Source organism: Crotalus tigris, unplaced genomic scaffold (assembly GCF_016545835.1).
Source record: "Crotalus tigris isolate CLP2741 ecotype Arizona unplaced genomic scaffold, ASM1654583v1 scf7180000023825.297174, whole genome shotgun sequence".
Taxonomy (NCBI): Eukaryota; Metazoa; Chordata; class Lepidosauria; order Squamata; family Viperidae; genus Crotalus; species Crotalus tigris.
In genome coordinates this window covers 196,863-214,165 of record NW_024100210.1, presented here as the reverse complement: position 1 = coordinate 214,165, position 17,303 = coordinate 196,863, and the positions used below count along the sequence as shown (strand labels likewise).

Below are 17,303 nucleotides of genomic sequence, written 5' to 3'. Positions count from 1 at the left end.
TCCTAGTATTCCTAACAGAAACAATTCTATCTGTATTTTAGTCATCTTTTCCAGCCATGCATGAATCTTAAACCAATATTTCTTTGCACTGGGGCATACCCACCAGATATGATAATAAGTGCCTGGCTTTTGTTTACATTTCCAACAGTTATTTGACGTATTTTTAAACATTTTCGCTAATCTTACTGCTATCATATGCCATCTATAAAACATACAAGTTTTCTTTATATGAGACTGCTTTAGTTAATTTAATATTTCTATCCCATAATTTTTGCCAGACTTCCAAGTCTATAAAATATCCAAAGTTTTTTACCCAAACTATCAGTTTCTTTTGTTCTTCTCCCCTCTTCCATTTTAGCAGAAATCTATAAAGTTTCTTAATCAAGTTTTCATCTGTTTTCAAGAGTATTTGATCAAATTCTATCGGTTCTTTATAAAATCCCACTGTCTTTAAATCTTTCTCATATCTTGTTTTAATTTGTAAGTAAGGCCACAAATCTTTATAGGTGATGAGTTTATCATAATTAATTAAATTTGAGTAAGCAAAAGCTTCCATTGTTGAAAGTCACTCTGGTATTTTAATGTGGTATGGGAAAAATAAAATACATAGATATTTTCAACACTATGCTATAAGGAATATACTCCTTTTAGAATGGGAGAGAATAAATAAAAAAAATTACATTAAAATACCAGATGTATATTAGTTCTTAATTTAGTGGGCCCCTTTCATGGATTACTGCCTTGTTGTGGTGAAGGGGCTTGCTCAATTCAATGAAGCTATGAGCTATGCCGTGTAGGGCCACCCAAGACGGACAAGTCATAGCAGAGAGTTCTGACAAAATGTGATCCACTGGGGAAGGAAATGGAAACCTACTCCAGTATCTTTGCCATGAAAATCCCATGGACAGTACCAAAAGGCAAAAAGATATGACGCTGGAAGATGAGCCCCTCAGGTCGGAAAATGTCCAATATGCTACTGGGGAAGACCAGAGGGCTAGTACTAGTAGCGCCAGAAAAAGTGAAGCGACTGGGCCAAAGCCTAAAGGACGCTGAGCTGTGGATGCATCTGGTGGTGAAAGGAAAGTCTGATGCTCTAAAGATCTTTTCTCCACAGGAAGCTGGAATGTAAGATCCATGAATCAAGGCAAACTGGATGTGGTCAAACAAGAGATGACAAAACTGAAGTTCGACATCTTAGGAATCGGCGAACAACCACAGGCGTAGGAAGCGGCTAGGGGGTGGAGAAGAGGGCGAGGCGGCAGCGATGCCCACATGTGCGTCAGAGGCCGGCAGGGCCGGGAGGGGAGAAGTGTTGCCTTCTGAGCGGGAGCTGGTGCTCTGACCGCATCCCTCTCGCGTACGATGGGCTGCGTGGCGTGGAAAGTGGCTCCCGGGACCCCACTGCTGCGATGGCACTCAGGAGGCTGGAGGGGCGGGCAGGACCCAGGGGGTGGCTGGGAGAGGGCAAGAGGTGCCGGGATGAGGATGGGGGGCTCCAGGTTGGCGGGTGTGAGAGGGCAGCCGTTGGCTCCGAGGCGTGGATCCTCCACGCAGCTTCCGAGGCCCTAGATGTGCCACCGCTTGGCTCTCCACCAGGCTCTCCGCCAAAGCCTCCCCCCCTTCCCGGGCAATTGTGCAGAGGTGCTTGTGCATCCTTGGCAGCGCCTCCCCCCTTCAATCTTCCTTCCATCTCCAACTCCATCCCTTCCCCTTCAATCTCCCTCTCCTTCCTTCCTTCCTTCTTTCTTTCCTTCCTTCTCCATCTTCTTCCTTTCCCTTTCAATCTTCCTTCCTTCTCCATCTCCCTCCTTTCCCCTTCAATCTTCCTTCCTTTCTTCCATCTCCATCTCTATTCCTTGGCGGGTGTGAGAGAGTGGCCAGTGGCTCCAAGGTGCGCAGATCCTCTGCGCAGCTTCCAAGGCCCCGGATGTGCCGCCGCTTGGCTCTCCACCAAGCTCTCCACCAGAACCTCCCCCCCTCCCTGGGCAATTGTGCAGAGTTGCTTGTGCGTCCTTAGCAGTGCCTCCCTCCTTCAATCTCTCTCTCCCTTCCTTCCCCCTTCAATCTCCTTCCTTGTCTATCTCCTTCCTTTCCCCTTCAATCTTCCTTCATTCCATCTCCATCCCTTCCCCTTCAATCTCTCTCTCCTTCCTTCCTTTCCCCTTCAATCTCCTTCCTTTCCCCTTCAGTCTTCCTTCCTTCCTTCTTTCCTTTCCTTCCATCTCCATCCCTTCCCCTTCAATCTCTTCTTCCTTCTTTCCTTCCTTCCTTCCCCCTTCAATCTCCTTCCTTCTCCATCTCCTTCCTTTCCTCTTCAATCTTCCTTCCTTCTTTCCTTCCTTCCTTCTTTCCTTCCTTCCTTCCTTCCTTCTTTCCTTCCTTCCTTCCATCTCCATCTCCATCCCCTTCAATCTCTTTCTTCTTCCTTTCCCCTTCAATCTCCTTCCTTCTCCATCTCCTTCCTTTCCCCTTCAATCTTCCTTCCTTCTTTCCTTCCTTCCTTCCATCTCCATCTCCATCTCCATCCCCTTCAATCTCTTTCTTCTCCATCTCCTTCCTTTCCCCTTCAATCTTCCTTCCTTCCTCCCTCCCTTCCTTCCTTCCTTCCTTCCTTCCTTCCTTCCTTCCTTCCTTCCTTCTTTCCTTCCTTCCTTCCTTCCATCTCCATCTCCATCTCCATCCCCTTCAATCTCTTTCTTCTCCAACTCCTTCCTTTCCTCTTCAATCTTCCTTCCTTCCTTCCTTCCCCTTCCCTCCCTCCCAACATTTTTGAGCAAGGAAGAGTAAGCTTCTCCAGCAAGCATTGCTATATTGTTTTTGTGATTAATCACTATGCTTTTATTATGTTCAATTTGTAACAATGAAAATACACCCTGCATATCAGATATTTACATTACAGTTCATAACAGTAGCAAAATTACAGTTATGAAGTAGCAACGAAAATAATTTTATGGTTGGGTGTCACCACAACATGAGGAACTGTATTAAAGGGTCGCGGCATTAGGAAGGTTGAGAACCACTGCTCTATACAGTCAGTAAAAACAACACCAGGAGCTGACTGTGGTTCAGATTGTGAGCTTCCCGTTGCAAAATTTAGGCTTAAATTGAAGAAAGTAGGGAAAAACACTAGGCCACTCAGGTATGAACTAAATCATATCCCTGATGAATATACAGTAAAATATACAGTACAGTAGAGGTGACAAATAGATTTAAGGAATTAGATCTGATAGACAGAGAAGAACTATGGACGGAGGTTCGCAACATTGTACAAGAGGTAGCAACTAAAACCATCCCAAAGAAAAAGAAATGCAAGAAAGCAAAATGGCTATCTGAGGAAGCTTTACAAATAGCTGAGGAAAGAAAGGAAGTGAAAGCCAAGGGAGAAAGAGAAAGATACACCCAATTGAATGCAGAATTCCAGAGAATAGCTAGAAGAGATAAGACTGCCCTCTTAAATGAACAGTGCAAAAAAAAAATAGAAGAGAACAATAGAATAGGGAGAACCAGAGATCTCTTCAAGAAAATTGGAGATATGAAGGGAACGTTTGATGCAAAGATGGGCATGATAAAGGACCAAAATGGCAGGGACCTTACAGAGGCAGAAGAGATTAAGAAGAGGTGGCAAAATTACACAGAAGAACTATAGAAGAACAAGCTTAGCGTCCCTGATAATCACGATGGGATGGTCACTGACCTCGAGCCAGACATCCTAGAACAGTGGTGGCGAACCTATGGCACGCGTGCCAGAGGCAGCACTCAGAGCCTTGTCTGTGGGCACGTGTTCCATGCCCTGGAGATGGCAACTATCCCTCTTCAACTAGCCGCCGGCTAACTCACCGAAGTCCCATATGGCTGGATGCATCCCGGCACCCATGTGCTCGCTGGGCTCTGTGTGCAGGGGCTGATGGTGTCAGGCAGCAGCACCCCGGCCCCTGCCTCATCTTGCCCTGTGATAATGGCACCCCCACCCTGCCTCGCCTCACCCCGCAGGACGAGCCTCCTGCTCACCGTCCCATCTGCCAGGACCCCCTGGATCTCCCCCAACCCTGCCCGGCCTCCACAGGCATCCCTCCCTATGAGCAACATTGAGGTGATCACACCCACCTTGGCCACCCAGTCTGCCATGACCACTACAGCCACGCCCATCCAGTAGGCCACGCCAACCTGGCACCCAGCAATAAATAAGTGGGTTTTGGGTTGTACTTTGGGCACTTGGTCTCTAAAAGGTTCTCCATCACTGTCCTAGAATTCTCACTGTTTTCTTGCCTATCTTAACTTGTCTTTCTACACTGTTTTTTATGGCACTATTTTTGATAGGTTGCTCTGTTTTTTCCTTTTGTGTAAAGACAGATGCAAAAAACGAGTTAAATAGTTCTGCTTTCTCCCTATTGCTTGTCACCTTCTTGCCACTTTCACCCACTAATAGACCAATCATTGCCTTCACTTTTTTCTTGTTTTTTATATGTTGAAAGAAGCTTTTTTTGTTATTTTTGACTTTGATTACAAGCCTTAGTTCATTATGACCCTTAGCTTTCCTCACTTCATCTTTGCAGGCTCGGGCTATTTGTTGATATTCTGACTTAGTTATGTGCCTCTCTTTCCACTTTCTATACTTGTCCTTTTTTTCTTTCAATTTAATCTCTTTCTTCCTTGTTCTTCCTTTTTTTCCTATTTTACTACTTTTGTAATCTAATTTTTCATTCACAATTGCGTTAAAGCCTCCTACTAAACAAATATTTTGATATTCCATTTCCAATATTTTCCTGTGTAGGTTTTGATAAAATATTTCTTGTTTATTGTTTGGTGCATATATTGCTATTATCAACATCTTTTTTTGATTTATCGTCATTTCCTCCATTAAAATTCTTCCCACTTCCTTCAAGGTCCCTTCCAACTCTGTTATTCTGTTATCCATCAATTAAAGCCGCCACATCTCTAAAATTAGATCAAAAGCTTTGATTGTAAACTATTTTTGGGAAATTTTTCCAGTCTTGAAAGACAGATTTTTTCCATATATACTTTTGTAGGAGTGTGTATCTGTATTTCTCTCTTAATGAATATATCTGGAATTATATAATCTATCCCCATCACTTCCAGATGTATTTGATGATAACCCTTTGTATTGCTAAGGATTTATGATTGACCGAAGTCAACAAGAAAGTTTACCCAAATCAACACCTGAATTTGATTGAATGGATATTTGAACATGGATGTATTCCATGTATCAGATGAATCATAAACAATGTAAAAGACTATTCTATCATTGTGGCATGTTTGCTTTTTCATTGTAATGTATACTTTTTTTCTTTTTTCACACCTCTCACCATTTTATAAATATTAAAGTTACACTTTTTTTTAAATCTTATAGAAAAGAGGATGGGAAGAAGAGCCCTCTGGACAGCTAAGAATAACAAGCAACATTGAAAAGGAAAGCAAACTGAGCCAGAAATCAAAATATTTTCCATTTCCTTCAGAAACCACACAATTCTCCCTCTCCTCCAGCCACTCTAAGAAAAAAAGAGAAAAACAAAAAAGATTTCAAACTGGAATAAGTAGATTTTTCAGAACTCAAGGATACATTACATGAAAAGTGAAGGGAGTATTTTTCATTCAGTAAAAGAAGGAAATATCTGGAAATCAGTTGGATGGAAAAGTGAGTAGGAAAGTCACATAGAGCAGAGAGCCATGCAGGCCTCGCCCTGTGAGGAAGAAAACGGATTTAATGAAAGCATCACTGAACAAGGGATAGTCCATATTTTTAACCTCTTCAAGAATATCACCTGTGGAAAAGCTCTGTACTTGTGTCTATTGTTGCAAAAGCACAGATTGCAAATCAACTAATTATGCACAAGAGGAACCACAGAGCAGAAAAGCCATACAAACCATCTGATTCTGGCAAAAGCTTTAGTCAGAACAGCTCCCTTGTGGTTCATGGAAGGATCCACACAAGAGAAAAGCCATAAAAGCATTCCTAGTGCAGTAAATGCTTTAGTGAGCATGGCAACGTGGTGATACATCAGAGGATTCCCAGCAGGGAGAAAACCTATGACTGTATTGATTGTGTGAAAGTTTCATTAAAAATTCCCATAATACTCACACAGGAGAGAAACCCTTTGAATGTCCTGATTGTGGGAAATGTTACAGCCAAAATTCCAATCTGGTGAAACACCAGGGGGGACTCACACAAGAGAAAAACCCTGTGAATGTCTTGATTGTGAGAAATGTTACACCCACAATTCCAATCTCATGACACACCAGGGGACTCTCACAGGAGAGAAACCCTTTGAATGTCCTGATTGTGGGAAAGGTTTCAGTCGCTATTCCAACCTGGTGAGACATCAGAGTACTCACACAGGAGAGAAACCGTTTGAATGTCCTGATTGTGGGAAAAGTTTCAGCCAGAAATCCAGCCTGGTGAAACACCAGAGGACTCGCACAGGAGAGAAACCCTTTGAATGTCCTGATTGTGGGAAACGTTTCAGTCAGAAATCCAGCCTGGTGAAACACCAGAGGACTCGCACAGGAGAGAAACCCTTTGAATGTCCGATCTGTGGGAAAAGTTTTAGTAAGAATTCCCACTTGGTGACACACCAGAGGACTCACACAGGAGAGAAACCCTTTGAATGTCCTGATTGTGGGAAAAGTTTCAGTCAGAAATCCAACCTGGTGAAACACCAGAGGACTCACACAGGAGAGAACCCCTTTGAATGTCCTTGTGGAAAAAGTTTCAGTCACTATTCCAACCTGGTGATACACCAGAGGACTCATACAGGAGAGAAACCCTTTGAATGTCCTGATTGTGGAAAAAGGTTCAGTGAGAATTCCCACCTGGTGACACACCAGAGGACTCACACAGGAGAGAAACCGTTTGAATGTCCTGATTGTGGGAAAAGTTTCAGTTGCTATTCCAGCCTTGTGAGACATCAGAGTACTCACACAGGAGAGAAACCGTTTGAATGTCCTGATTGTGGGAAAAGTTTCAGCCAGAAATCCAGCCTGGTGAAACACCAGAGGACTCGCACAGGAGAGAAACCCTTTGAATGTCCTGATTGTGGGAAACGTTTCAGTCAGAAATCCAGCCTGGTGAAACACCAGAGGACTCGCACAGGAGAGAAACCCTTTGAATGTCCGATCTGTGGGAAAAGTTTTAGTAAGAATTCCCACTTGGTGACACACCAGAGGACTCACACAGGAGAGAAACCCTTTGAATGTCCTGATTGTGGGAAAAGTTTCAGTCAAAAATCCAACCTGGTGAAACACCAGAGGACTCACACAGGAGAGAAACCCTTTGAATGTCCTTGTGGAAAAAGTTTCAATCGCTATTCCAACCTGGTGATACACCAGAGGACTCATACAGGAGAGAAACCCTTTGAATGTCCTGATTGTGGAAAAAGGTTCAGTGAGAATTCCCACCTGGTGATACACCAGAGGACTCACACAGGAGAGAAACCGTTTGAATGTCCTGATTGTGGGAAAAGTTTCAGTTGCTATTCCAGCCTTGTGAGACATCAGAGTACTCACACAGGAGAGAAACCCTTTGAATGTCCTGATTGTGGGAAAAGTTTCAGTCAGAAATCCAGCCTGGTGAGACACCAGAGGACTCACACAGGAGAGAAACCATTTGAATGTCCTGATTGTGGGAAAAGTTTCAGTTGCTATTCCAGCCTTGTGAGACATGAGAGTACTCACACAGGAGAGAAACCCTTTGAATGTCCTGATTGTGGGAAAAGTTTCAGTCAGAAATCCAGCCTGGTGAGACACCAGAGGACTCACACAGGAGAGAAACCATTTGAATGTCCTATCTGTGGGGAAAGTTTCAGTGAGAATTCCCACTTTGTGACGCACCAAAGGACTCACACGGAAGAGAAAATGTTTGAATGTCCTGATTGTGGGAAAGATTTTAGTAAGAATTCTATCCTATTGAGATACTAGAGGACTCACACAGGGGAGAAGTCTTTCAAATGTTCAGTCTGTGGACGTTACTTCAGTCATAAATCATTGCACACGAGGAAATTCACATGAGGTAAAAGTTGAGGAATTTAGAAAAGCCTTGAAATTCATTTGTGATCTCCCATTGAAACTGTAGTTGAGAAATTGACTATTTGAATTGTGGTCTGAATCTTTTTACGTGTCTCAGGACTGGACTTGTAGGTGGAGAGAAAAGGAAAATGGAAGAGAGCTAACTGCCAATTTCTGGTTAGTAGCAGCAGCTACTGGATATTTCCTTTTGTAGAAGTTGTGGATTTCCTTAAAAAGGCTTCTGGGTGCTAGTTTTGTATATTGATTATATAATTCCCACATGTGGAGTTTCACGTCTTTTACCTTGGCTTCCTCCTGATTTTGAGGCCCAGAATTCTTCAGCCAGCGTAGAAAAGGTCCTCAAGATATAACTGTTATGGGCCTTGCAATTATGGTTGCATGTTGCAACAGCCGTTAAGTGAGATTTCTTTCCTAAACTACCCTGATCTCTCTGATGCAGCCATTAATTGAAGTGTCAGTCACTAAGTGGAACACTGGTGACCTCAGGGTTGGGCAGGCCCAGGTTTGCCTGTTGTAGACAACTCTAGGCCTCCTCCACCCTGTGCTCTGTTTCCCAACCCTTGTCTGCCCAGTTCTTTCCCACCCCAGGGTCTCCACAGGCTTTTTCTCCCTCTCATTGGGTCCCTGCATGCCTCACACCTTCTTTCTTTCTAAGATTTCTGATCCTCACGTTGGGGAAGGAGGGAAGGGCGTGCATCCCTGGCCCTTGGGACTGTGTCCTGGAAGCAGCCGTCCCTGGGCCATGCGGTGCACTTGTGGAAGCGGCTGTCATTTGGCCATACTGTCACGCAGAAGAGAGACAAACCTCTCTGTTTTGCTACCTAACTTGAGGGAAAATATACAGTTGGAATGGTTTCATTGCTGATAAGGGAAAAAATGGGCATTTTCATTGTTGTTATGGACATTAGGTCAAGGGAAGTCGCTCAAAGTTGTGTCAAACGGCGAGATGGGCAGTGATTAAGTTTAATAATGAATGAATTTAATAATAAAAAGATAATGTGAAGCTCATTACCCAACTCTTGCTCAGTGATACATACGGTGGGTTTCTAACACATACGATTGTTAATTTGTAATATGTCTCTTGTGCAATCTGCATCTCTAAGTAATCTATTTTACTCAGCTTTCCGTCCCTCTTCATTGATAAATTTAAAAATTCAGTTTCAATCGTACATCAGTCCCACCACTCTCTGCCTCTGATGACGTGAGCTGCAGTTAGGCTTCTGCCTCTTAATTTATTGTTGCATTGCTATCTGCCCTAGTCCTAAATTCTATGAAAATACAGCAATTCATTAGGCACAGTTTAAAAAATTAGAATGGCTAACTGGATATGTTTTGATTGGCATCCTTCTCAGATTCAGCGATTATCTTCTCCGTCATTGCCAGTCTTATGGGGAAATTAGGACATTTCAAACTGGACAACTAAGCTATGGTTTCTCTCTAAAACAGCCATTTGTTTTTTCAGTCGGATTGTAGCCTTTGAACATGAAAGAATCACAGAGGATCTCTCTGATTTCCCTGATGATTTTCCAAATTCTGAAGCAGATTTGATAGACATCATGGAAGTTCAGGTCCCCGTGGATGGCAACAATGAATGACACAAATGTTCAAAAAATGTCGGGAGTGAATTTCGTTAACGTAAGAATATGTCGGCTGCTCAGTCTGAAAGCTCGTCCTGAGTGTGGCACTCTGGGCATTTGAAGGTGCCTGTGATCCCTCTTGGTTCTTCTGGGTCCTGTCCCCCCTGATTTTATTCCTTCTTTTAAAAGTCTGAGAATTTCACAAGTTATTTAATTAAAGTAAACTTCTGTTTCCACAAATGCTTCTGGAGAAAAAGAAATGATGGGCAGTTGTAACAAGCCAGAATGGGTTTGTTAAGAATGTGATGCCATTAAGGTCCCTTGGTTGTTGATTAGAGCACGCAATGAGCGATGTTGAAATTGGCAGATGGCCATTTGACACTCCATAGAATCAATTACAGGTCTCCTTCTCAAAGATTTAATGGGGAGGTCTCCTCGGATGCATTCACGGAGAAACATTAGCTCTAATCAATGACCAACATAGGTGGATAGAGGTTTGTAAGACACGGGTCCAAGACTATCATGAGCGCTGCAACATGGAATTAACATACCAGCACTTCGTTGCACTTGACCGCCAGAATCATCAAGCCACTATGAGGGCAAGCTGCCAGACAACCACGACACTCCAATACAAGTTGGAAACGCTATAGATGTTGGAGAACTGTGATTACACCAAGGGGTTAGTCCATAACATATTCTCTAAAGTGTTGACCCGAGAACAGATAACCCTGCTTGAACGGGATGTGGGACATAATTTGGCGGATGCACGACCATTGGATTTTTTTGCAGCATTGGATCCTGCCGTATGATAGATTGGGGTGGGTGACGAAATCAAAACCTCCGTTAGACAAAGAGTCACAGGTTTGTTAATGGGTCACAAACGGTGCCAAATATTATCCAGGGGCGAAATAGAGGCTTTAGAACAACTTAGAAAGGACCATACTATCGTCATTCTGCCAGCGGATAAAGGCAGGGTGACGGTAGTTATGGACAAAACACAATATAGCCCTGGCACTACTCAGTGACACAACGGCATACAGAACTGTTACCGGAGACTCCATGACCACGCTCAAAAATAGTATAAACGTAATGGATGAAAACACTCTGAGGAAAATACGCCTGAGGGATTTGGCCATAGCCAGATTCTATGGCTTACCAAAGGTTCATAAAGAAGGGGCTCCCCTGTGTCCAATTGTGTCATTCAAAGGCACACCAACCTCAGAGTTAGCCAAGTGGCTGAGTAGCCGCATATGGTAGATGGTAATCAAACCACAGTGAGATCGGCTTGGAATTTCTAGAAAAAGTCAAGTTCCTAAAGGTGGAGGGGGATGAGGTGATGGTATCTTTTAACGTCACCTCACTCTTTATGTCTATCCTGCAGGACTTGGCAGTCACGACCTTAAGAGACGGCCTTAATGAAATGGGACAAAGATGACATCAAGATTCCCTATGTACTGACGACCTACTGAAATTAACAACATTATGTTTAAAAACGTATCTTACTTTCCAAGGGACCTTATACGAGCAGGTCAAAGGAACACCTATGGGATCCCCTATCTCAAGCATAGTGGCAGAAGCCGTTCTGCAACATTTGGAAACCCTGGTAATGACCCAGTTCCACCCCAAATTTTGAGTCCGATATGTGGACGATATATTTGTAGTTATTAAGAAACAACATAAGACTGATTTTATGGAGGCGCTAAACTCTGTGTACTCAAATATCCGCTTTACAGCAGAGGAAGAGAACCAGGTACGTTAGCCTTTCTGGATGTGTTGGTCCATCGCCAACTGGATGGGACCCTACGCACAAAAGTGTATCGTAAACCGACCCATACCAATAGGACCCTCTATTATGGAAGCAACCATCCAGTGGCCCATAAAATCAGCTGTATAAGAACATTGTTGAAATGTATCGATTCACACTGCAGTACAACCAGGACCAAAATTGAGGAAAGGAATCATCTATTTCAGACCTGCAAGTATAATGGTTACCCTACTGGATTCATTAGGAAGTACAGTAAGCCGTACAGATCCTGCAAAAACTTGTAAGAAACTGACAGGACGACAACCCAAAATGTGCGTATCTCCCTCCAATACATTAATGGTGTATCAGAGGCAACAGCTAGACTACTGGCCCCCTTTAATGTAAAAGTGGCCCATAAACCAGATCAAAATCTACAATCTAAGATCATGCACCCAAACTATCCACTCCCCAATGAAGAAAAATCTGCAATAATTTATAAGATCAAGTGTAAGGACTGTTCCTGTAACTGTGTTGGTGAGGCCACAAAACGGTTAAAAACTAGGGTGCATGAGCATGCACAAGCAGTTAGAAGACAGGAACAGCACTCACAGATTTGGACCCACATGAATGATCATGGGCATGAATAGTGCACAGCCCATATCTAGGGACACTACTAAGGGGGGCCATGTTTACTCAAACATATCTCAGGACTAGACTTGTAGGTGGAGAGAAAAGGAAAATGGAAAAGGGCGAACTACCAATTTCTGGTTAGCAGCAGAAGCTACTGGATATTTCCTTTTGTAGAAGTTGTGGATTTCCTCAAAAAGGCTTCTGGGTGATAGTTTTGTATATTGATTATATAAGTTCCACGTGTGGTGTTTCAGGCCTTCTACCTTGGTTTCCTCCAGATTTTGAAGCCCAGAATTCCTCAGCCAGCATACAAAAGGTCCTCAAGATATAACTGTGATGGGCCTTGCAATTATGGTTGCATGTTGTAATGGCCGTTAAGTGAGACTTCTTTCCTAAATTACCCTGATCTCTCTGATGCAGCCATTAATTGAAGTGTCAGTCACTAAGTGGAACACTGGAGACCTCAGAGTTGGGGAAAACTCTTGGAGGCCTAGTGCAGGCCCATGTTTGCCTGTTGTAGGCATCTCTAGGCCACCCCCACCCTGTACTCTGTTTCCCAACCCTTGTGCCGCCCAGTTCTTTCCCACCCCAGGGTCTCCACAGGTTTTGTCTCCCTCCCACTGGGTCCCTGCACGCCTCACACCCTCCTCTTTGTTTCTAAGATTTCTGATCCTCACGTTGGGGAAGAAGGGGAGGGCGTGCATCCCTGGCCCTTGGGACTGTGTCCTGGAAGCAGCCGTCCCTGGGCCATGCAGTGGACTTGTGGAAGCGGCTGCCATTTGGCCATACTGTCACACAGAAGAGAGACAAACCTCTCTGTTTTGCTACCTAACATGAGAAAAAAAATGTGCAGTTGAAAAGTTTTTATTGTTGATAAGGGAAACAATGGGTATTTTTAGGTAGGAAAAATGAAAAGAACAGGAATAAAATATGTAATATCTGGCTCAACAGAGGAATCTAGGTGTCCTAGTGGACAAGCAGGAGCAGGGAATCTGCTGCAGCTGTCCCCCCAAAAGTCAATGTAGTGGTAAGTTGTATCAACAGAGAGATAGTGTCAAGAAAACAAGAAGTGATAGTACCAATTTACACCATGCTGGTGAGTCCACACTTAGAATACTGCGCCCAGTTCTGGTCCCATAATTCAATACATGATGAGGCTGTCAGAATCCAATTATATTTCATCTCTAATTATCGACGATGCAAAACCCCATTTCTGCCCTCTCTGGATTCTGTCATATGATGAAGGGGAAGAGGGGTGAACAAAGGGGTTTTATGGCTTTCACTTCCTTCGGTACACTTTCAAAGGACTTGAATGTGGATATCACCAAAAGGACTAAGCATAAGAATGGGGGCCATCAGCTTTGATCTATTCCTCTCTGAAGTCTCCCTTCCACCGGCAGTGAGGAAAAGGGGGTGGAAATATAGAGCCTGGAATTGTTGCTGGGAAGATGATGGGGGTGGGGCTACTGGGGACCCCTTAAAATATTGAACTATAGAGCTTGGGCCCCAGATCCTGTCTAGAACGCCTGCAACCATTTTCTCTTAATAAAGATGCCTGTTGGAAGAAATATTCCAAGAGGTCTGTCTTCTTAAGATGCAAAGTGGGGTGGGTCCTTACATTAGACAGGATCTGCAAAAGTAATCCACCTGGAAGGGAGAACCTTGCCGGGGGACTTTGCAATAAATTACCATGTCAGATGGTGGAGCAAGGAAGGGAGAAAACTCCCCAGAAAGAGAGCCGTTACCCCAACTGAAACCCTGCTCGATGTCGGGATCTGAGAGGTCAGATTCCTCAGGAGAAGAGGTGGTGAAGACACGAGACCACAAACCTCGGTGGTCAATGGGCGTTGGAAAGAAAGGCAAATGGGAAAAGAAATCAAGAAAGGTGACCCTGAGATGGGGGCCAACCAGCCAAATTGGAAGCAGAAGATGGAGAAATCCCTGCACGCAAGTGAAGAGGGAACTGGGCACCGTACTCGGACTGGATCTATCGACTTGATGAAGAGAACTCTCAGCTCCCTAGGAGAGGAGACTTCTGAGCTCTATGACCGCCCCAGCTCCTGGAGCCGCAAAGGGAGAGACACCGAGGGGGAAGTGGGACCTGCAGCCCCGGGGACATCTACTGGTACAGTAGTCCCCACTCTCCGCCGATCCACAGATGGCGATCTGGATGGAAGACACTACCACCGAAGGCACCGGTCCATTCAAAGACTCCTGCCGCTGGACATGAAATTCAAGGGGGAGCCAACATGCTTGGGGTTCTTCCTAACCCAAGTCCTCAGCTACATGGAGGAATACGGGCGGGACATCCCCAGCGACAAAGCCCGTATCCGGATCGTGCAATCTGCCCTGGACGGACCAGCCGCAGATTGGGTGGTGAACTTGCATGACTCCAATGCCCCAGAGCTCAACGACTTCAACCGTTTCACGTCCTCTCTGAGAAGGCGATTTGAGGACCCCCTGGCTGATCGCAAAGCCCACAAAAGGATAAAAACAATGAGGCAAGGCAAACGCCCGGTAGCCGAATATACACAAGAATTCTGGTCCATTGCCAGCAAACTGAACTGGCCGGAAGACATCCTCCTTAGCCATTTCAAAGACGGACTAAATTATGACCTATATGACGCTTGCCTGCCCTGAGGGGACCCACACCAACTTGAAGAATGGTACGTCTTGGCAGAGGAAGCAGAGATCGACATATTGAAGAGGCACCGCCGAGGAAAACAATGGGGCCGCTCACCGACTGAGTTGACACGTGAACCAGTGAAACCATCTGCTACGGCTGAAAAGCAAATGGAGTGTTTCAAGTGCAGGAGAGAAGGGCATTGGGCTATAGAATGCCGCTCAAAAGCCCCTCAGCACAACCCAGACAGATCACCGGCCAGCAAATCCAGAAAATCTCCGGCTAAGCCAAAAGAATCTGCCATGAAAATGATGGAGGCTGTGGAATCCCCCACCTCTGCTCATCAGGGGGAAAGAACTCCAGCCTACACCCCAGGGCCGGTGGACACCTCAGATGACAGCTCGGAGGGCAAACCCCTGGTAAGTGGACGCATCGCACCCATCCTCAAGTCAGTGACTATATTAATTTCCCCCATGCCCAAAGCCGTGAAGGTGAAAGCCTTAATAGACTCTGGCTGCACCCACTGCCTCATTAGCCCAGCGGTAGTGGGGAATCTGGGCATTCCGTCGCGGAGACTGGAACAACCAATTTCATTTGTCCAGTTAGATGGGTCCATAGCAGGGGGGGTGCCAGCTACCCTAGCCACTTTACCAATACACCTCTCCATGGGCAAACATGAGGAAGACATAACATTTGTGATGACCCCAGGCATGAAATGCTCAATGATCCTAGGGATGGAATGGTTAAAAAAATGGAACCCCTGGGTGAATTGGAGGACAGCAGAAATCAAATTCCCGAAGGGGGACCCTATGGACTTAAAATCCCAAGGTGGGCTACCAGAATCAAGATAGAAAAAGCATCCATGGGAGAGGAAAAGGGACCACCAGAAATACCAGAGGAATACAGAGACCTTGCTGAAGTTTTCAGTGAGGAGAGGGTGGATGAGCTTCTCCCCCACTGACCCACAGACTGTACCAATGAATTCAAACCTGGGGCAAAACTCCCGAAGCCCAGATTATACTCCATGAGCCCAAAGAAGAAGGAGGAAATGGAAAGATTCATAAAGAAAAACCTAGAAAGGGGGTTCATTGAGCCAGCCAAGCCTAAAGTAGCTGCCCCCATCCTCTTTAGAGAGAAGAAGGACAGCTCTTTATGCTTATGCGTGGATTATAGGTCCCTGAATACAATCAGTGAAAGCAACCTATACCCTCTGCCCTCATGGAAGATATGCTGTCACACCTCTCGAAAGGGAAAAAAATTTCTAAACTAGATCTAAGGGAAGCTTACTATCGCGTGAGAATTAAGGAAGGGGATGAATGGAAGACCGCATTTAACTGCCCCATGGGGTGCTATCAATTCAAAGTCTTGCCATTTGGACTACAAGGGGGCTCTGCAGTATTTATGCAATTAATCAATGACATTCTAAGGGAGCACCTGTTTAAGGGGGTCCTTGTTTACTTGGACGACATTCTTATCTTCACCGAAACAAAAGAGGAACATGTCAATCTAGTCAGAGCGGTTTTAAAGAAACTGCGAGCCGCCCACCTATATGCCAAACTCTTGAAATGCAAATTCCACCAGGAAAGGACAGACTACCTAGGTTATTGCATATCCCCCCAGGGCATTGAAATGGACCCAGAGAAGGTCAGAGCAGTATTAGATTGGGCACCACCCTGCACAAGAAAGCAACTACAAAGTTTCCTGGGCTTTGCAAACTTTTACCGCCAATTCATCCCCTCATTTGCCCAGATAGCCTTGCCCTTCACTAACTTACTAAAAATGAAGGGAGCATCCTCAGTAAAACCTAGCCAGCCACTAACATGGACAATAGAGTGCCAAGCAGCATTTGAGAGATTAAAGAGACTTTTCTCTGCCGAACCAGTACTGAGGTACCCAGACATGGATAAGCCCTTCATAATACAGGCGGATGCAAGTGATGTGGCAGTGGGGGCTGTACTATTACAAGAAAATGATGAAGGGTTATTGCAACACTATGTATACACATCCAAGAAACTCACGGAAATGGAACAGCGCTGGCCCGTATGGGAGAAAGAGGCATACGGGATACATTGGTCATTACTCATGTGGCGCCTGTTCCTTGAAGGCAACAAAATCCCTTTCCAGGTGTGGACTGACCACAAAAATTTGGAAGCCCTGAAAACACCCAGGAAGCTCAACCCCAAGCAAGCCCACTGGTCCCAGCATTTTCACCAGTTCCAATTTACGCTCAAGCATTTGCCAGGGAGAAAGAACTTCATGCCCCAATATAAGAGCACGCAAGCCACTGATGCTAAACCGATGATGGTAGAATCACAACTGGCAGTGCCAGTAACCACCAGAGCCCAAGCTAAATTAAAACCACAGCTGGGTAGCCAAACCGGAATTGAATTCCGGAAAAGTTTGGAAACAGATGAAGGTTCCAGAAAAACAAAAATGTGTGCACAATGAGAGATGAGCTGCCTTGGGTGGGGGATAAGTTATATATACCAACAACCCAGAGTCACATTCATGCAGCTTTGCCACAACACAAAATCAGCAGGGCATTTTGGATTTGTAAAAACATTACACTTAATTAAATGGCAATTTTGGTGGCCATCCATAAAAAAGGACATAGAAAGCTACGTGGCCAGCTGCCCAAAATATGCAACTGCAGAGGTTGCAAGGGAAATCGCCAGGACTACAAACAGTG

The 17,303-nt window shown here is 44.8% G+C and overlaps 1 protein-coding gene across 1 annotated transcript in view; it reads left to right on the top strand.

Annotated features, from left to right (window-relative positions):
• LOC120298242 (zinc finger protein 84-like) overlaps positions 1 to 10,290 on the top strand; it is a 57,178-nt gene extending 46,888 nt beyond the window's left edge. Inside the window, exon 2 of the mRNA XM_039321746.1 lies at positions 5,369 to 10,290. Within this exon, the coding sequence (XP_039177680.1) occupies positions 6,136 to 7,932 (1,797 nt within the window). The 5' untranslated portion in view covers positions 5,369 to 6,135 and the 3' untranslated portion in view covers positions 7,933 to 10,290. The remainder of the gene's footprint in view (positions 1 to 5,368) is intronic.
• Positions 10,291 to 17,303: the final 7,013 nt, after the last annotated feature.